Below are 21,589 nucleotides of genomic sequence, written 5' to 3' on the forward strand. Positions count from 1 at the left end.
TTAGGTTAAGAAGGTTAATAATCTTTGCCTTTGGTTTTTTCAATTAAGAAATAGAATGTACATGTACTAAATATTGTTGGGAAAAAAGTAACAGTAGCTGCTACCCTTTACCCACCCGCTTTTTATTTCTCCGGATGCAACTGCTGTTTTCTGGAAATTTTGGTAAGTCCCCTGTCTGTCGCGTTTGTGAAGGGGGTTCCTTTATGCAGTTGGGGCTTGGAAAGGACGACTTTGGCTGGCTCATCGCCACTCCGTGGGCGGCCACCGCACAGGATAAGTGAGCTACACCTGGTAACGAGGATGCCGTTCTCGCGTGTAGGGCTGTGGAGTGGGAAGCATGACTGTGCTACTGGAAATGCTCCCAGAGGGGCCGGACCGGGTACCCCGGCAGCAGCACCTCAGGTGCGAGGTACACAGAGGAGTTTAACCTGCGTTCTCGGGGTGGGGGGTGGGGGGTGGGGTGAGACGAGGCTCCCCGTGGGCGGGGCGCGGGGCGGGGCGGGTCGAAGAGGCTCCCAGCGGGCGGGGCGGGGCGGTGCGTGGTCGACGTGGCAGTCGCTGGGTCGTGCGCCTTCGGTGGCCATTTTGGAGGCGGGGACGCGCAGCGGGAGCTCTTGCCGGTATCTTCGTGGTCTTCTCGGAGCGGTAGTCTTAGCGCCCCGAAGTCCTGTCCCGCACTTTCCAACTGCCACGCATACGCTCTCTCGGGCCCCCAGGTAAGCGTCAGCCTGGCAGCGACGCGGGTGCTGGCGGGCGGTGGGATGGGATGCGGGCGCCAACGGGCGCCGACCCCTCCAGGTGGGCGGGCCAGCGGGCCGCGCCGCGGGATGGTTAGGGTCTCTTCGGAGCTCCGCAGTGGAGTCCAGAGCGCAGGCTGTGCTAGCGTGTACAGTGCGGCCCGGCACGGGGACCCTTGGCCAGGCGAGCAGTCCCCGCCGTGCGTTTAGCACTGTGGGTGGGGGTCCTGGGTCCGGTTCCCGTCCTTGGCTCCGGAGCGCGGACCCAGCCGGGCGCCCCTGACCGTTTGGCTCCGCCTTCCAGCGCGCGGGCCGCGGGCGGCCGAACGGGACGGGCGGCGGGCGCCGGCTGACCTTAGCCCGGCCCGGCCCGGCCCGGAGACGTGGCAGGGCCTGCGGGGAGGCCGTGGTCTCCAGGCACAGGATGACGGCCGTTCCCGCCTTCTCCCGACTCCTGGGTCCGCGCACTGGGGATGGCAGTGGGAAGGAGTTTATTTTCCCCAGGTTCCCCCGGCTTTTGCATTCGGCTCTTTGTTCGCTCTTGGGACCGGCTTCCAGCAAACTGGCAAGATAGCTCCTATACTAGAAGGGCAGAATTTATATCCATTTCTGCCTGTCAGGGTAGGTATTTTTGAGTGACAACATGTACTTGCTTGGGAACATGACATTTTGGCGTTCCGGTCTTTTTACTTTACAGCCATTCTTTCATTCAGTTAACATTTATGGAAGTTTATTTTGGGGTCAGAGCTGAGAATGCGTAGACAAAACTCTCACATCCTGCTTTGGCGTTCGTTGTTTGTTAGAGCACCAGTAATAACTGCTTTTAAGGCTTTTACTTTGATCAAAGCTGCATTATTCCATTTCTTTATTGTATTCTTATAAGTAGCCATTCACTTTGTACCAGAAAAACCATAATAGATGCAGATTGGAAGAGGAGGGTCAGCCAGAGACTGAGGACTCAATTTCTTTTTTTTTTTTTTTTTTTTAAAGATTTTATTTATTTATTTGACAGAGAGAAATCACAAGTAAGCAGAGAGGCAGGCAGAGAGAGAGGAGGAAGCAGGCTCCCTGCTGAGCAGAAAGCCCAATGTGGGGCTCGAACCCAGGACCTGGGATCATGACCCGAGCCGAAGGCAGCGGCTTAACCCACTGAGCCACCCAGGCGCCCCGAGGACTCAATTTCTAAGCTATTTTTCATTACTTTCTTTAACGTTGACACATTAATAACACTTTTTATGTTGAAAAGGTATGCACTAAAACCTTTACCAAGTCTGACACTTCACTGTAATCACAGTAGTTTTTCTTCAGTAAGAAGGCATGTTTATGTACACCGAATTTACCTAATAACCTCATTAAGCCACTTCTTAGTGTGTCTTTTTTTTTTTTTTTTTTAAAGATTTTATTTATTTATTTGACAGAGAGAAATCACAAGTAAGCAGAGAGGCAGGCAGAGAGAGAGGAGGAAGCAGGCTCCCTGCTGAGCAGAAAGCCCGACGTGGGGCTCAAACCCAGGACCTGGGATCATGACCTGAGCCGAAGGCAGCGGCCCAACCCACTGAGCCACCCAGGCGCCCCCTTAGTGTGTCTTTTAAAGACTGAAAGAAATTGACCCTTTGTTGCAAGTTATAGGTTGTTTTCTTTGCGCAGACTATTTTGCCAACACATGCATTAATTTAGGGATCAAGATGATCTTTAAACAGGACCTCTACTGGCCATTGTAAGGATTTGGTAGCATCTGTAAGGAGGAAAACGGGGAGATGAAAAGAGGTGGCTTTGGCAGGGAGGGATCAAGTCCCAAGAAGGCTGTTTGTGTTCCAGTTTATCTCACTTTGGTGTAAAGGTACTGAGTGAAAAGATGTTTGCCTCCCTGATCCCTGGTCTCTACTTAAATGCCATAGATATTTCCTCCACATTCACAACCAAACTCTTTCAAAGTGTTGTGTATTTCTACCTCTCCTCCTCCTACTCAGTCCAATTGAAACTGGCTTCTGGCCCTGCTCTTTCCATGGAAACTGCTCTCACTGTGTTCATATCTTCAGTTTGGAAAATCAGTGACATTCTTTCAGATATCACAGTACGTTGGCATTTCTGCAGCATTTGGTACTGCTTCCCCTTCCCACCTTGGAACTTCTTTGGCTTTTGGACACCACAGTCTCCTGGTTTTCTCCTTTTTGGTCATTTCACTCTTCGCAAGCTCATCTGCCAGGCACTTTTTCAAGGATTGGTTGGGTCATCTTTTCCTTTTCACTAGGTATTCTCTCCTTAGATAACCTTATCCCAGAACATGACTTTAGGACTCAGTAAACTGGAGAAACCTACACTTACTGCTAAACCACAGACTTCATCAGTGTCTCTATTTGGATGTTTCAAGGAGCTTAAACTCGGTATGTCCAATTTTAAACAGCGCATAATGCCCCTTCCCAAAAAAGAAGACCTCAAACCTCTTGACCTTTTCCCGTGTTCCCTGTCTTAGTGAATGCATAGCCATCTATACATTTGTGTAAGTCATGCCCCATCTCCAGTTTTTGAATCTACTCATTCCTCCCTGTCTCCCCGTCATCATATTAGTCTAGGCCAAAGCTTCTCACTCTTGCTACTATTGATATGTGAGGCCAGATAATTCATTCTTATGAGGGTTTTCCTGTGCCCTGTTTGATTTTTAGTTGTATTCCTAGCCTTTACCTACTAGATACCAGTAGTCCCTCTATTTCTGACAACCAAAAATGTCTCAGATGTTGCCCAATGACCCCTGGGTCCCTCCTCCCCTCCCTGCACTTTAGAGGACTTGCCTTGGGTGTTTTCAGTTCCTACATGAACTACTTCTCTCCTTCTTAATAGTCTCTCTGCATTTACTCTGTCTGCCCTATATCCCAACCTGCATACTGTGGTCGGAGGAATGTTTTCAGAACACAAATATGAATTGCCAAAAGCTGGAATTAGCCTAAATGTCCTTTACCAGACCAATAGTAAAATGGAATACCATTCAGAAATTTTAAAAAACCCCAACCAGTGATACATCCAACAACTTGGATAGGTCTCAGGAGCATTATATTGACTGAAAAAAAAAAAAAAGCCAGTCTCAGAATGTCATATGCTGTATGGTTCTATTTAGATAACATTCACTAAATGAGAAAATGATAGAGAACAGTCTCTTGCCACAGCTTGTGGTTAGTGGGAGGCTCTGACAAAGGAGCACCACAAAGGAGTTTCTTTAGAGTGATTGTGGTGTTGGTTACAAGAGTCTTTGTGTATGATGAAACTTCATGGAGCTACACACACACACACACACACACAGAAGCATACACATGTAAAAACAGGTGAAAATCCAAATAAAATCACTGGTTACTAGTACAGCACCTGTGTTAAATTCCAGGTGTGATCGCTCTACTGCAGTTAGGTAAGCTGCTCTTGGTGGGAGAAGCTGGGGTTAGGATACTCAGGAACTCTGGTCTATTTTTGCATCTTTTTGCAAATCTAAAATTTCTTCAAAAAAGTTACAAGGCAAATATGTCATCCCCAGCTTGAATGCTGTACGGTGCCTTTGTGTCCTTAAAAAACCCAACTCCTTGATGTGGTTTATAAGGTTCAACACGGTCTGGGTTCTTGTCTGTGTCTCCAGTCTTCATCTTTTTTTCTGTTCCTTGTCACATGGGTTTTCTTGAATATGTCTTGTTCCCTCTACTTTATGCTTGTACACTCGGTGTATATTTACTTTTTCTGGAACCTTCCCTACTTCTTTTCCGTTGCCTAATGAAATTCTGCATCTTTTAGATAGCTGTTTATATGTGACTTCCTTTCCTCACTCAACTGAAAATCGTATTCCCCTCAAATAGGATGGTGTTCTTACCCTCAGAGCACATAATTAAGGCTATAGTTCATTGTTCATTGGTGGTATTATTTGACCCTCTGCTGTACTGGACTGTAAGTATCTTGTTTGTCTTTGCTTACATTGTATGTCCAGAGGCACTGGTACAGTGCTTGGCTAGCAGTTGACTTTCATTGAGTATTTCTTTCTTTCTTTTTTTTTTTAAATTTTTAAATTTTTATTTATTTGACAGACAGAGATCACAAGTAGGCAGAGAGGCAGGCAGAGAGAGAGAGGATGAAGCAGGCTCTCTGCTCAGCAGAGAGCCCGATGCGGGACTCGATCCCGGGACCCTGAGATCATGACCCGAGCTGAAGGCAGAGGCTTTAACCCACTGAGCCACCCTCATTGAGTATTTCTTAAATGACTGAACACATCAAAATCAAAACCAGAAGTTTTATTTAGAAGTTTCGATTTTATACTTGAGACAGACTTGAAAGTTTTTAATTTTTAAGGAAGTTTTCATTTAGCCATTACCAAGTATGATTTTAAATGTGAACTAGAGGCGCTGGGAAGTGAGCACATTTCAGGTTTTTTTTTTCATGTTAATAGAAATAGCCCATATATAATGTTTTACGGGAAAAGAAGAAGAAAACATTTTTATTTTAAATGTAATAGTAACTAGAATGAAGATAAAAGTCTAATGTAGATTCATGTGGCAAAAAATTGTATTAGTGAGTTACTGTTTGAAATTTATGAATGATATAAAATTATTTCTCAGTTATAAAGTATGTGTATGAAAGTGTTATGTGCACATTAAACATTGTCACAGACAATGTTTTTCTAGGAGTTTTGACAGCCTTTATCCAGAAATAAGTGGCATTATAAATTGTATAGACCTCAGTGTCTTGATGATTTTTTTTTTTTCTAAAATTATTCTTTGGAACTACACTTGATTACTGTGCAATATATATTCCATTTCTCTATTTTTACAGTAAACCATAATTGAAGAAAAATGATGGAAGAGAGCGGAATAGAGACAACCCCGCCGGGGACTCCTCCACCACACCCTGCAGGCCTGGCTGCAGCCGCCACAGCTTCCACCCCGCTGCCTTTAGGTACGTGGCGTCGCCAGCATCTGGTGTGGCTGGACGGTAGTAACGATGTTGTTAACTTTTCTCAGAGTCGGTTATAAGAAAAATACATAGACGAAAACATTTCTGATTTTTCCCACGATGAAGGAAAGTGACCTTTTTTTATTGAAGCCCAAAAGTTTGTTTTCCTTTGGGTAAACTTTTGTTCTCTATATTCATACTGACTACAAATCGTCATCTTAGGACAAAAGTATCCCAAAAAGCATGTGTTAGTTTTGTCTCATAGTCTGTCACTTTGTGATGATCAGCCTCCTGACCAAAATTTTGGAGTCACTGTGTAGGTTTTTATGCTGAAGGCATCAAGGGTGAAAAACAGCTCTATTTTCTTGGGTGGGGGGTGGGAAGCAAAATGAATGAAAACACAAAGATCTATTTACGAATAGGACTGTAACTTAATTTTATGTAACTGCTACTTTTAGTTAGGGGAGTTGAAAGTCATTTGCACTTAGTCGTATGTGTTGTATATTTTAAATGACACATTGAAGATAATTAATGGGTTATGGTCTGTTAAATTTTTAAATTTTGCAGTAAAAAAGTAATGAGATACTTTGAAAACTAAGTGAATGAAAAGCATTTCTAATTTTTGTGGGGTTTTTTCCTTCCCATCTTCCAGCTGCAACCAGTTCTTTCTCTTCTCCAAATGTGTCCTCCATACAGTCCTTGCCGCCACATGCGTACTCCACCCCTCAGCCGTCCCTCCCTCCGGTGAGGCCCTCGGCGCCCTTGCCCTTCGTGCCGCCCTCACCGGTCCCTTCTGTTCCAGCCCTCACTACTTCTATCCCACCTCCTGTCTCTCCACCACCTGCTGCTGCCTTCAGTAATCCTCCTCTATCCCACTTCCCGGCTTCATCGTCTGCCCAAAGCACTCTTTTATCTGCACCCCCTTCTGGTCCTCCCACATCGGGATTTTCCGTTGGGGCAACTTACGACATTACAAGGGGACATGCAGGAAGAGCTCCCCAGACACCCCTGATGCCGTCATTCTCTGCACCTCCGGTAACAGGTAATTCTCTCTTACTGATACTTTGAAATAAATGGCTACAGTTAATGTTTAAATATATTTTTTAATAACTGCTTTATTGGCAAATAATTTATGTATCATACAATTTACCCTTACGTTAAAGTATGTAATTCAGTAGTTGTCACAGTATTTACAGAGTTGTGCAACCATCACTGTCATCAGCTATAGAACCTTTTAATCACCCCCAAAAGAAGCCCTCTACCTATTATCAGTTACTCCCAACTTGCTCCCAATGTTCACAGCCCCAAATAACCATTCATGAGCTTTGTGTCTCTGTGAGTATACCTATTTTGGATTTTTCATATAAATGGAATCATACCATATATAGTCTTGTGACAAACTTCTTTCACTTAGTGTATTTTTTTTTGAAGATTTTATTTGAGAGAGCAAGTGAGCGAGCACATGAGTGTGGGAAGGGGAGAGGGAGAAGCACACTCACTGCTTAGCAGGGAGCCTGATGCACGGCTCCATCCCAGGACCCTGAGATTGTTACCGGAGCCAAAGGCAGACATTTAACCTACTGAGTCACCCAGGCACCTCTCAGGGTATTTTTAAGTTCATCCATGTTGTAGCATGTGTCTGTACTCTTTGTTTTTATGGGTCAGTATTCCATAGTATGGATTTTCCTTCCACATTTTGTTTATTCATTTCATCCACTGATGAACTTCTGTGTTGTTTCTACTTTTTGGTATTACACATACTGCTTTTATGAACTTTTGTGTACACGTTTTTGTGAGGACGTATTTTCACATCTCTTGGGTATATAACTAGGCATGGAATTGTTTGCTTTCAAGAAACTGCTAGACTGTTTTCCAAGGCATTTGTACCATTTCACTTTCTCTTCAGTACCGTTTGAGTGTTTCAGTATTGCTGCATTACTTTTTTTTTAAACTTTTTTCTTTTTTGCCGCATTACTTTTAACTCATGTCTTTGATTTCTGGAGTTTTCTTTTCTCATGTTTTGATATTTACATTATCAAAATAAAGGTAATGTTATTAGTGATAAATTTTGTGTGTTGTAAAATGTAGAGTATGTATACTGTATGTAATGTCAGATAAAATTTTAAATACTTGTTCTAATATTTTGTATACTTACAGAGAGACATCAAAGTGATATTTGAGAGTTTTTTTAAAAGCTTTACTTAAAAGGATGGTCCAGGGAGTAGGGAGTATTTTTAGTTAGCCAGATAAAAATTTAAAACCAAATAAAAGCTTCATGTGTGCCTTAAGTTTATGGTAATGGGCCATCTTCTTTTCTAAATCGGTTACACCTACTTTTCTAGCTTCCCTGGAATGATTGTTGGAAACCAGTATTAAAACTTCGTCCTTGTCATCCTTTGCCTGTTACTTCTCGTTTTAGGAAAAGAAGTAATTTCGTTCTGATTTTTATTAATCCAACTTTGCTAATCTATTTTTACTAATAAAATTTTTTGCATAGTATAGGCATTATGTCTTTGAATATATGAATTTTCTTTTTTGAGTTAAAGTAGGGCATATAAAATAAATATTAATTGTTACATGCTTTTATATGTTGGTCTTGGGTGCTCACATCAATTATTTTTATGCAATAAAGGGATTAGAATTACAGTTGCCCACATCCAAGGGCTAAATAGGACCAACAGGGAGTACTTTTTGATACATATTTTGTCCATTTTCAGGACACTTTGGTTAAAAAGTCTATAGAAAGGGCAGGAAATTTCTTCAGAATTTTGTTTTTGTTTGCATTTTATAAAGATTTAGGTGATTCTTGGAGTGCATACCTCAGTCTTGAAATGCCTGAGTATGTATTTACATTATGTACGCCAAGAATCACCAAAACCTTTATAAAATATGAACGCTATTTTGAGTACTCATCTCCTATAGTGTATCTTCTTTTTATAGAAAATCGCTTATGAAATAAATTATATATATTGGAAATTTTTGCCATTTACTAGGTATTTTGCCGACTCCCATTACTCAGCAAGCCAGTTTGACATCTCTGGCCCAAGGACCGGGAACCACATCAGCCATTACGTTTCCAGAGGAACAAGAAGATCCTCGAGTTGGTAGAGGTCAGGATGAAGCATCTGCTGGTGGACTCTGGGGTTTTATTAAGGTAACGGGTATTGAGTTTGAAAGTTATACTGAACTTAATAATTTCGAAACTATTAGATGTTCATTGGAATGATTTTGAAAACGTAGAATGGTATAAAGAAAAAATAATTCTTTTTATTCTTATTACCAGTTTTCTGTAGTTTTCAATCTTTTTATGTGCATATCTCTACAGTTGTAATTTTTTAGATTAATCAAAATGGGTTAGTAATGTGTGGACACTATTTTGTATCTTGTGTTTGTCTTTAGCCTATATCAGGAACATCTTCCCAGTCATAAATATTCTGCAGGAAATTTTTTTTCCTTTATGGCTGTTTTTGCCCTGCATGCCATAGGGCATTTATTTCCCGTATTTTGCTAATGTAGTTTAGCATTCTGTAATAGTAATTCTTTTTTTTTTTTTTTTAAGATTTTATTTATTTATTTGACAGAGATTACAAATAGGCAGAGAGGCAGGCAGAGAGAGAGGAGGAGGCTCCCCACTGAGCAGAGAGCGTGATGCGGGGCTGGATCCCAGGACCCTGAGATCATGACCTGAGCTGAAGGCAGAAGCTGTAACCCACTGAGCCACCCAGGTGCCCCTGTAAGAGTAATTCTTACAAATAAAACTATGATGAGCACTCTTACATGTAGATCTTTATGCCCATCTTGTTTTATTGAGGTTAATTCCTGATGAATGTCAGGGTAAACATTTAAAAAAATTACTTACAAAAATGACTTTCCAGGAGGGTTATATCAAAATAGACTGTCCCAGCATTTTTCACTTGCCAGCACTGATTATGAATTCGAAATAGAACTTTTTCTAGTTTGATAGACAAAAAACATAACCTTGTTTTAATTTACATTTCTTCGTTACCAAACTTGAACATTTTATTCATGTGATTTTTTTTTTTTTTTTGGTCGTTTGTATTTTTCTTTTGTGAAGTCTAGTCGTATTTGTTGCCCATTTTTTGAATTGGGATGATTTTCCTTTCTAAATGAATTTGTAAGAGTGCCTCATGTAGTAATATTTTATTATATGCTGTCATATATTGCAGTTTTCTCCTATTTTTATCATACATTTAAATTTTATTACCCTTTTTTGACACAAAAGCATCTAAATTTTCAGGAGTCTTTTTTTCAGTCTTTTTCTTTTCATTTTTTTATTAAAAATAACCTTCTCCCTACCACAATATGTGGTAAATATTTTTCTGTGATTTCTTCTAATTCTTTTATGGTGTTATTTTTTTATACCTAACCAATTTAATGTTGCTGACACTTAAGTTTATTACGTAAAGTAGAAGTCAGACTTAATTTTCTTCCATCCACTTATTTGACTTCTCCAACATCCTATTCCAGTGTTGTGATACGTCATCTTTATCTTAGTTATGCGGTTGTGTGTTAATGTCAGTTCCTGGACTCTGTTCTGTTCTGCTGTTTGGCCTGTCTCTGCAGTATTACCTTACTATTTTAGTTACTGTTAATTCTGTTTATTATTATACTAATACTTAGTGAAAGTCTCTTCTGCTCAGGTGAGGATGGGGAGTACGCATTGATGAGTAAGAAAGAAAGGTCAGTTCCACGTCTTTGCATTCATAATGATCTTTCAGTATTTGGTTTTATAAGTTTGCCAGTTTCTCTCTACTTGAGAATTTTTTTTTTTACTACTCTTTTCTGTTAATTTCTCTTAATGAATTTTGGGATTACTGTGTCACATTCCTCCCAATAGTGAGAGGGTTTGGCTGGATCTTAATTATATATTAAATGTATTTTTGAATTGGTAGGTGGCTAACTAATTCACTACATTTGAATTTTATGTTTCACAAATACGGTATTTTTCTAAGCTTCCTTTTTTTTTTTTTTTTTAATCCTTCTGCACCTTTTCAAGGTTTTCTTCATACAGGGATTACTACTGCTTCCCCTGGTTAAGAGCATGTGTCAGTGTGTCTGTTAGCACTTGTACCCAACTCAACTCTACATGTCCTATAAATCATTCTTCTAATATTCTGCATAAGATTGGTCAACAGTTTTAAATATCAGCATTACGGATTCAGCTTTTTTCTGAATCACCTTGGTTCAGTGATTGGTTGGAAGAAGTGGAATGATGGCCTGTTAGCCAGGTGCCATCTCAAGAGCCACTGCTCCCCTGAAGTCTTTTTTTACCACGGGAGACGTAGAGCACAAGAAGGGAATACTCAGACCTGGTTCCTTCTGTTTATAGTGTGGTTTTAAGAATTCAGAGGAATAGGGCTGAGTTAAAAGAGAAAATTTGGGAATAAACACAACAAACGGGAAGTAGAAAAAAACGTTAATAGAAGATAGCAGAGTAATATATATTAATAGGTAACTTTGGGGAGTAACGATGAGAAATGTTGATATTCTTATTTTTTTCTTAGGGAACGAAGTATGTGTCTATGGAGACAACTAATTATAGTTTTTATTTGGGACCTTGATGGATAGGTTTTGCCTAGTCTTTGTTATAAATAAGAAGATGTGAAATGAAATTAAAATATATACACACAAAGAAATAAGATGCATATATAGGGATACATGTGTAAATGAATACATATGAATATATATAGCCATAAAATGAATACACAAACGTGTGTGTACATGGAATTCCTCGGTCAGTGCGCCTCAGAATGTGGTCTGCACACTGCTGTGGGTCTGTGAGAAAAAGAGAAAGGGAGAGTGAGCCTTTTGAAAACTTAACAGCAATTTGACATTGCCGTAGCCTTGTTTTTCTTACATTTTACCAAATTACAAGTCTGTGATGTATCAGAAACAGAGTTTTCTTTCACCATCAGGTGTTCTTTGCTTAGAATGGGTGTTTATGTGTTATTTTATCTTGTGCAGGGTGTGGCCGGAAATCCTATGGTGAAATCTGTGCTCGATAAAACAAAACATTCAGTAGAAAGCATGATTACAACGCTGGACCCCGGCATGGCTCCGTATATCAGTATGTACTTAGATAGAGCAGCGTCTGCCTGTGTTTTTAAAGTATGTGCTTTTGTCAGCCTCTCACTGTTATTCCATAGTCTTGTATTCAGTGAAAATCCTCTTATGTTGTAAGTTGCTTGTAAGTCTTAGTATTATTAATTTATCTTTTTCTTAGTCACAAATTTTGAAAACGCCATAGGATGAACTTTGGGATGAGTAAGACCAATATGCATTAGTATAATAATTAGTACACTAATTATAAGTAGTATATTTTAATTGTAAATACGGTTAGTGTTGCTTTGTATGAATTTTACTTTATTCACTAAGGACATTTGAAGTGATACTTGTTTATATTTGATTTTGGTAAGTGTCCAATTATCTGTTTTAATTAAATGTGATTATGCTTAACCTGGGAATAATATTTTCAGAGGAAGTTAATCTATTTATTAAAAATATCTGATTAATAGGGATGCCTGGGTGGCTCAGTTGGTTAAGCGGCTGCCTTCAGCTCAGGTTATGATCCCAGGGTCCTGGGATTGAGTCCCACATCGGGCTCCTTGCTCAGCAGGGAGCCTGCTTCTCCCTCTGCCTTTGCCTGCCTCTCTGTCTGCCTGTGCTTGCTCGCTCTCTCTCCCTCTGTCTCTGACAAATAAAAAAAAAAAAAAATCTTTAAAAAAAAAAAAAAAGAATATCTGATTAATAGGTTTGGCAGGGAAGCTATTTTAACCACCCTTAAATCCTCCTTCCCAAGAATTCTGTAGACATGACATAGGCATACATGTTGTCTGCCATTTAATTTTGAATGTACCTGTCCACTATGTGAAGAAACAACCACTTTAACAGGATCCGTGGGCAATTATTAGTCATTCTGTTAAACATAGCAACTTGGAAGCTAAAGCTGTGCACTAGAACAGAGATTTTCAATAGCAATAAAAAATCAGTAGCTTTCAGCAGTCCTGATCCAGTTGGTAGTTTACAAACCAGTAAATGTCAAGAACAAGATCTTTGTCCTTTATTATCAGAATTATCATTTATTAAGTGCTTGCTCTGCCAGGCAGTACTTAGGAACTCTGCAAGGTAAGTATTTTCCTCAAGTTGTAGATGAGGAAGAGATGATCTCTCTGAGTTTGGGTTCAGAGAGATGATTATCCTCAGCCACACAGCTTGGTGGAGCTAGATTGAGCCCATGTTCAGTTTGTTTCTGCACTTAGCTACTTTGCTTCCCTGAAAGTAGAAAATTGATTTAAGTATCAAGTCAGCTGAATTGTTCTTGTAACTGCCAGAGGATTTAGAAATTGGACCCTACCATAGATAAGACTTCCTATATTCATAATAATTGAGTTTGACATAATTCATACATCATATATATTTTTTTCTTCATGAGATCTTTTTTTTTTTTAAGACATTATTTATTAGAGGGGTGCCTGGGTGGCTCAGTGGGTTAAAGCCTCTGCCCTCGGCTCAGGTCATGATCCCAGGGTCCTGGGATCGAGCCCCGCATTGGGCTCTCTGCTCAGCCGGGAGCCTGCTTCCCCCTCTCTCTCTGCCTGCCTCTCTGCCTACTTGTGATCTCTGTCAAATAAATAAATAAAATCTTTAAAAAAAAAAAAAGACATTATTTATTAGAGTGAGAGAGAGCACGAGACAGAGGAGGGTCAGAGGGAGAAGCAGAATCCCTAGTAGGTGGGGAACCCCATGTGCGACTTGATTCTGGGATTTGGGAATCATGATCTGAGCTGAAGGCAGATGCTTAACCGATTGAGCCACCTAGGCATCTGACACAAGCTCATATTTTGAATGAGGGAAAGAAAGGAGTTAGTATTTTTGGAGTCCTTGCTGTTTTTAGGTACTGTGTGTTAGACTGTGAAAGCAGTTATTTACTCCTTAGAACAAGCCCTATGAGGTGGCTGATACTTTGCTGTGAAGAAACTAGCTCAGTGACTTCACCGACGTAACAGAGCTAATGAAGTCAGGATTCAAACCCAAGGCTTTATCTCAGGCCAGTAGTCTGCCTGACATCAAGAAAAAGGCAAAAGATGACGGGGGTAGGGTTCTGGGGGAAGGTACAAAATGAAATGCCTGTTAGTGAATACCATAACTTAACATATGATCTTGATCAGTTAACTGTAAAAAGCAGTAAAACTAATATGAAAAACTTGACACCTTATTGACAGGCAGTGAAAGCAAGGCCATTCTGATGTAACAAAACTTGAATTAAAACCCAAGGTATTTTTAGAGAAATATTCTAGACCTCATAACACTTTCAGATGTATCAAGAAAACACAAGAACTGTTAGAAATGGATTGTAACACAGTTTAGGTTCCTACATTCTTAGAATTACTTTTCCCATCATCATTAAAGGTGGCACTGCTTATTAACAAAAAGGCCAAAAAAGCCTTTTGAGCTGAAGTTTAGTGGAATGGTACTCGTCTAGGGTCAAGAGACATGTCCCACATGAAGAAAAAAAATGAGTAAAAGGTATATTTCTTCTTTTCTCTCCTATGGGACTCAGTGCTTTTAGGTTTTAGTAAATTATGAAATTCTAGTAAAGATGGGATCTGTAGGTCATCCTATTAGGAAAAAAGATTGTGTGATAAAAAAAGCCCATGTATTTTGAAAATACTGTCAGCTCTTCCACAACATATTATGGAGAAGCACAGCATTATTTCTGGGGCAAAATGGTTTACCAAAGCACTGGTAAACAAAAAACAGCTTTCTGGATTAATCTATTTTACTAGTGATAGTCACTAACACTAAGTAGCAAAATATGCTGTGTTTAGAACTAGGTCTTTGAACTGAGTATGTCACAAAATGTTAGATCAAGATTTTTTTAAAAAATCAGGTGTATTTGATTCAAATTACTCTGTCTAAATGGTAAAAAGGTTTTAAAAACAATTGAAAGTAAAACTTTTAAGATTTTTATTTCATATCTTAGCCTTTTTAAATTTCAAGTTTTATATATGTTGGTATTGCCATTTCCTTATATGGTTGCACATTAGGACAGTAATAGATGTTTAATTTATAACTAAATATCCTGTTTGTGGCATCTACTGTTTATTTTTTTTCTTTCAGTGAGAAAGATGTATGATAAAAAAGTTGACTCCCACATTTAAACTGTTTTGTAGATAAAACACGTATTTCATGGCAGTCCTCGTTTAGTGCAGACTTCTTTTCAACTCCAGCAAATTACTTATCAATAACAGTCTTCATTTTCATTTTCTGTTGTGTATCCTAAATGTGTAACTTATATTTCACAAGTCACATTCATTTCTGTGATTGCTCAATAGTTGAAGGCCTGGGAATTCCAACATCCCCATGGTATTAGAAGTTTGTATATAATAGATGTGTATCTTTGTTAACCAACAGCAGAAAAACCATTTTGATTTGCAGCCTTAAAATGCAGTGTTTCAGCCAAAGCTTATTAGAAAATGAGATCTCGTGAAATTAATAGTGACATAGTAGAAAATTAAACTTTTTTCATAGCTGTTAGAACATTCCTTCCCAAACTGACATCTGTGGAAAACTTTGTAGGAGTGGATGTTTACATATTCAGATTAAGTATGGAAAGTACTGGGTTAAAGTCATGAATTTTGACTTTTGGTTTTCTCAGCATCTTGATGTTAATGTTCATTATGAATTTCCAAGAAAGGAATGTGTAGAGCTTCTCCTAAGCTTGTTTGACCACAAAATGCTCTTTTAAGGGGGAGGTAGTAATGCATTCGGAAAAAGTATTCCATAGATGGGGGACAAAAAACTTGTTCCGTCTGTGGCACAGGGGATACTCAGAACCATTAGGAGGTATGTACTGTATTCTGCCTGCAGATGAGACTCCCTCGGATAATGTATTAAATGCTCCTTTTTAAGTCGGGAAAAGATGGTAGTTTGGGTCTAAACACTTGTAATAAGATGCTATGAGATGAGGGGATGAAAATGTGTGTGATGGATCAGCTGTGTAGTGAAGAGGACTTTGGAGTTTGGCAGATACAGGTTTGAGTCCCGACATCATGGCTAAGTAAGTAGCTGTGTCATCTTGGACAAGGCCTTATCAGTCTTAGTTTCCTCAGCCTATAAAAAAGTTCATCACTTGTGTCTTGCGGTATTTTGTGAGGTTAGTAATAATTATATACTAAAATGTTAGTATATGGCATTTTTGCTTAAGAGAATTTTATTATTTTATTTTGGAATTAAAATTTTCTTCCGATCTTTGTAGAATCTGGAGGTGAACTGGATATTGTAGTGACCTCAAATAAAGAAGTAAAAGTTGCTGCCGTCCGAGATGCCTTCCAGGAGGTCTTTGGCTTAGCTGTGGTCATGGGGGAAGCTGGACAGTCCAATATTGCCCCACAGCCGGTAGGCTATGCAGCTGGATTAAAAGTGAGTAATACAACACCTTTCTTCAGCATAAAGAAACTGGCAGTTAATTTTTTCATAATTCTGATGATAATCTTTGGTCTTTATGGAGCTAATGGGTTTTTACATTCTGAGGTATTGATCATCTTGGTTTTTATTTTGACAACTGTTGTGTTACAACGATACAGTGGAGTTTTAATTTAAAGAAACTCAGGGTCAGGTTTGATGCTTGGGGAGGGGAGGAAACACATGCAGAGAACACAGAGAGTAGTTCAGAAGAAATCTTAATCGATTGCTAACCTGTAAGTCCTACTGAACTTAAACATTTTATACTGAAATTACAGTATTACTTGAATTCTCTAAGCTTTATATTACTATCACTGTTAATAATAATTTATATTTACGTATTTCTTCATGGTTTTGGAAACTCTAACATATTTGAAATTTTCCAGAGTAGTAATGGGGTTCCAGTAGGCAGGTTCTAGATTGACCCTCTAAGTCTGCCTTTTCCCTTGTGCTTGCTGACGGGACTCAGCATTCTTCAGAAAGCTTTCCCTTGCTTCCTCGCCTTGATTCTTCCCTTCTCCATCCTTTTAATTCCCTTGTCTTAAAGACCCAACTAGCTAGCACCTTATACGTATGTATCACACCTTTATATAACCAGAGTTTGCCAGGATCTCTTTTAATAGAGACCTATTAAATCTTACTATCAGTAGTAATATCAAAAGGAGGGTACTGCCTTAGTTTTTCCACAGTGAGAGAAGAGGATCTTGTGATCAAGTCTATACATAATAAACTCTCCATAACAGGGACAGATGATAGGATAACTTACTTAGTTTTTTTTTTTTTTTTTTTTATTTGACAGACAGAAATCAGAAGTAGGCAGAGAGGCAGGCAGAGAGAGAGGAAGGGAAGCAGGCTCCCCGCTGAGCAGAGAGTCTGATTCGGGGCTCGATCCCAGGACCCTGGGATCATGACCTGAGCTGAAGGCAGAGGCTTTAACCCACTGAGCCACCAGGTGCCCCAGTATAACTTACTTTAAAGAGAAATTTCATACAAGCGCATAGTGACACCACTACTTCAGTATTACAGAGTTTGTCTTCTGGCCTGTTACTATTTAAAAATTTGTCCCACATCTGCATAAAACCAGGCCAATTCCCAGTGAACCAGAACTGGTCCCCCCAAACCAGTGAAGGTTAAAGTTCCAAGAATCCTCTCCTCCCATATTACTTATTTATTTTTTACCACCAGCATATAGACATACAGGAACAAATGAACACTGAACCAGGTCATCAGCATACAAATATCTCTCCCACTTTAAAAAGCAAACAAAAGAAATTTTTAACATTTTTTTGGTACCTCCTCTTCTCGTGATCTTATCTTAATTTTTATTTGCTTCTTTTTGCAGCAGAAGTCCTCCACAAAGAATTGCCAGCATTTTATCTCTAGTTGTTCCCTTCATATTTTCTTACCCCTGGCCCCATCAGGTGCTCAGCCTGACTCTTCAGAGAATGCTGTACAGATCAGCAGTGTTCCCCATCTTGTTCTGCCTGTCAGTGGCTTTTGAGACAGTTATTATTCTTTATTGTTTCTTTCACTTCTGAAGTGCCACACTTTTTTTTCCCCTGCCTCACTGTTTGCTCACTCCTCTGTGCCGCCTCTTTTGCTTCCCCCTAATGATCTTGTCTTTACATTCCTTCCCTCGTGAGCTCGTAGTGTCTCATGGCTTTAAATACCATCAGTGAGTGGACAGTTTCAAGTTTCTATCTCTAGTACTGGCCTCTCAGCGAAATTATATGCATGTAGAAGTTGTTTTCTCAACACCTTAAACTGAATGTCTCAAACTTAACTGTAGCTAGCATCCATCTGCTTTTCTTTCCTCCAGGCCTGCTCCTTTAGCCTTGTCCATCTCTGTTCATTGATGGCAGCACTATCCTTCCATTTTCTCAGGTGAGAAAGCTTAGAGTCACCCATAACTTCTCTTTTTTTTTTTTTTTTAAAGATTTTATTTATTTGTCAGAGAGAGGGAGAGCAAGCGAGCACAGGCAGACAGAATGGCAGGCAGAGGCAGAGGGAGAAGCAGGCTCCCCGCCGAGCAAGGAGCCCAATGTGGGACTCGATCCCAGGATGCTGGGATCATGACCTGAGCCGAAGGCAGCTGCTTAACCAACTGAGCCACCCAGGCGTCCCCATAACTTCTCTCTTTATCCATGTGTGGTTCTTCAGGAAATCTTGTTCATCCTCCACACTTGTTCATAGTGTGTCCAGCATCTGACTCCTCACATCACTGCAGTGTCTCTCTGGAACCTTGCCATTGCCTACTACAAGGCCATCCAATTTTAGTGTTATCTGATAAGGTAACTTTGTGGCCCTCTAGGTCATTCTGAACAGAGTAGACCGGTAATCCTTGTAAGTCATAGGTCAGAGCATGTCACTTGTGTTTCAGCACTTTATATTTTACTCATTGTAAACCCACATTCCTTAGGGTGGCTTGCATGGCCCCAACACAGTCTGCTGATGTGGCATTTGTTTCCTCTCTGGCTGCTTCTCCAGTTGACCTTCCCTTTGCCCACTCATGCCAGTCACATTGTCTTCCTTCTGTTCTTCATACTTGGCTGGCATGCTCCTCTCTTAGCCTTTTCTCTAGCTTTTTGTTCTCTTTGGGACATTCTTCCCTCAAATATATACTTGGTTGACTTTCTAAAACCTTCTTTAAGTCTTCACTCTAGTCTTCCTTGCATGGCGAGGTCTGTCCTTGCTGCCTGCTGAGTACTACATTCCACACTTACATACCAAGATCATCCTTCCTCTCCTCTCTGTTTCCTTTCCTGTAGTTACTCAGCACCTTCTCCTACACTGTGTCATTTAGTTTTATATTTGTGTTTTATGTTTTCCCACAGGAATTAAGGTCCTCAAGAGCAGGAATATTGGTTTGGATCACGGATGTGAACTCTTAGATGTTCTTTAAAATGAGTATCTAGCAGTTTTATCAAAATGTCCAAATGCTAAACATCAGGGGCGCCTGGGTGGCTCAGTCAGTTATGCGGCTGCCTTCGGCTCAGGTCATGATCCCAGAGTCCTGGAATTGAGCCGCGCATCAGGCTCCCTGCTCATCGGGGATCTGTTTCTCCCTCTACCCTTCCCCCCTGCTTGTGATCTGTCACTCATGTTCTCTTTCAAATAAGTAAAATCTTCAAATAAATAAATTAATTAAACCTTAAACACCAGAATTAAAAGTGCAGGGGTATGTTTTTAAAATTATTTATTTCCTCAAGTAAACAGTCTAGTATGCAAAATACTTTCATTGTGAGGTTTGCTTTCACTTTTACTTTAACACCCTATCATTTTCATGAGGAGAATAAAGATTTTTCATTTAATAGCACTCTAGTGGCCCATCCATTGTGGTACCTTGATCAAACCTCCACAATCAATCAGTGATCTTCAGACTGGTCTAGAAGTACCTCTGTTGATACACAAAGATTTTACAAGGTGTAAGGAGACCCAGAGTTTTAAGGAACTCAGCTTCTTCAGCTTCCGTATGTACTCTTGCCTAAAAATTTTCTGCCTGAATACTTACCTGTGATTAATTAAGGTAACTTGTTCTCCTTTCCCATCTCCCCCTTACAAAGCCCACTTCGCTTCCTTTGGGAAATGAGACATACCTTGTATCCACCAAATATTCACATGATACATTGCCTCCAAACATAAAATACTCCCAAGTGTCATCTGAAGGAAGGGACAATTCAAAATAGTGTTTTTGATGTTGGGAATACAAATGACATAATGCTGGGTAAAACCCTTTTGGAAGTCATGTGGCTTCCTTTTGTTTGTTCCCATCAAAAATAAAGAGGGGACCAGACAGAGTTGTCAGCTGATAGGTCATTAATTTTTGGTGATAAATCACCATGTGATATTTGGAGTATAATTCAAAATTTCACAGTTTTTAAAACAAGGGTCTTAAATATTTTGTTATAGTAAATATTATTACATAGAAGATACTTAAAAATCATTAGGTGCTGTTCTTGAAAGGCTGAGATCTTTTCTGAAAGAAAAACCTCATCTTCTAGATCATACTTCAGTTTATGTTGTGGTTTCACTAGTGTCTGACAGATTCATTTGTGCTATTGGTTTTGCCCTTCAAATTCAGACGTGGGTTTCTTTTCCGTAATTTTTAATAAAAGCTTAAAATCAAAATTCATTAAAACTGATACATGCATAGGAAAATCATTTATAAATTTATCAGTTCTTTATTCTTTTCAGAAACAGTAGAGGGAGCTAATGAGAAGAAAAATAATGTAGAATCCTAGAATATTAAAATTTCAATCCAGAATTTTTTACTCCCCATCAGATTGTATTTGAAGTGATTGGCTCTTTGAAGGAAAACTGAAGTTTTAAGGAAATAAATCTGCTATAATTAATATTAGGGAGCCCCTGAAACTTAGTGCCAACCATTAATTTCATCAAAAAGCCTGTCATAGTTACGACCACTGTTTTATAACTTATATTCATCAAAGATGTAGATAACATTTACATGCACATTAGAAGCAGCATGTGATTTTGATTAAACAAAATTGCTTAGTATAAACTCTTAGAGTACAGGGTAAGCTCTGGGGGCCTTTCTGTATCTTTCTTCTGTTCGAGACGATTACTTGAGTGTGGCCTGAAAACTATGTAATTCTTGATTCCTTACACTTCTGAAAATAAAGTTAAAATTTCATTCTCAAACATTTCTAAGGGCTAATCTTAAAGTGTCTATATTTGTGATTCCAGAAGATTCCACACTTAATTAACATCAGAGGAGAAGAGGCACATATAACCCTCACTTCATATTTCTTATGAAATAAAAAGTTCTGGGGGCGCCTGGGTGGCTCAGTGGGTTAAGCCGCTGCCTTCGGCTCAGGTCATGATCTCAGAGTCCTGGGATCGAGCCCCACATCGGGCTTTCTGCTCAGCAGGGAGCCTGCTTCCTCCTCTCTCTCTGCCTGCCTCTCTGCCTGCTTGTGATCTCTCTCTGTCAAATAAATAAATAAAAAATCTTTAAAAAAAAAAAAAAAAGTTCTGTGTTGTAGGATAGTAGAAAATGAACAAGCTTAATTTCCTGGAAGCATCAGATCTAGGGCTATTTGGTTGCAGTGCTTAGCTGAGATACCTTCAAAGAGCCAGGAATGAATCTCCTAAATACCCCACTAATCCTGTAATAGTTTTTACTGAATTAACATTTATTTAAACTTACTCATAACCAAATTTAGCCATTACTTATTTCCTCTTGGGAGGAAAATGATTTAGGAAAATTTACATTATTCAGTGCAACACCTATTAAATTTTCTTTCAAATTCAACAGCTGCCTCCTCATTCACTCTTACTAGATTGACATCATTCAGATTCTTAACATAAGTGATAAAAATTTTTAAGAACGGGGCACCTGGGTGGCTCAGTGGGTTAAAGCCTCTGCCTTCGGCTCGGGTCATGATCCCAGGGTCCTGGGATCGAGCCCCGCATCGGGCTCTCTGCGG

General features: G+C 39.6%; 1 protein-coding gene across 3 annotated transcripts in view; it reads left to right on the top strand.

Annotated features, from left to right (window-relative positions):
* Positions 1–582: 582 nt before the first annotated feature.
* The window catches only part of PRRC1 (proline rich coiled-coil 1), a 41,198-nt gene continuing 20,191 nt past the window's right edge, over positions 583–21,589 (top strand). The window contains exons 1-7 of one of the 3 annotated variants that reach the window (XM_047730451.1): positions 601–716; positions 4,571–4,658; positions 5,538–5,660; positions 6,310–6,699; positions 8,651–8,811; positions 11,643–11,745; positions 15,937–16,100. In XM_047730451.1, coding sequence (XP_047586407.1) covers positions 5,558–5,660; positions 6,310–6,699; positions 8,651–8,811; positions 11,643–11,745; positions 15,937–16,100 — 921 coding nt within the window. In that variant the 5' untranslated portion in view covers positions 601–716; positions 4,571–4,658; positions 5,538–5,557. Of the gene's footprint in view, positions 717–1,336; positions 1,359–4,570; positions 4,659–5,537; positions 5,661–6,309; positions 6,700–8,650; positions 8,812–11,642; positions 11,746–15,936; positions 16,101–21,589 lie in introns of those variants that run through there. The other 2 variants (XM_047730450.1, XM_047730452.1) reach the window with 2 other exon arrangements.

This window comes from Lutra lutra, chromosome 5 (assembly GCF_902655055.1).
Source record: "Lutra lutra chromosome 5, mLutLut1.2, whole genome shotgun sequence".
NCBI classification, from domain to species: Eukaryota; Metazoa; Chordata; class Mammalia; order Carnivora; family Mustelidae; genus Lutra; species Lutra lutra.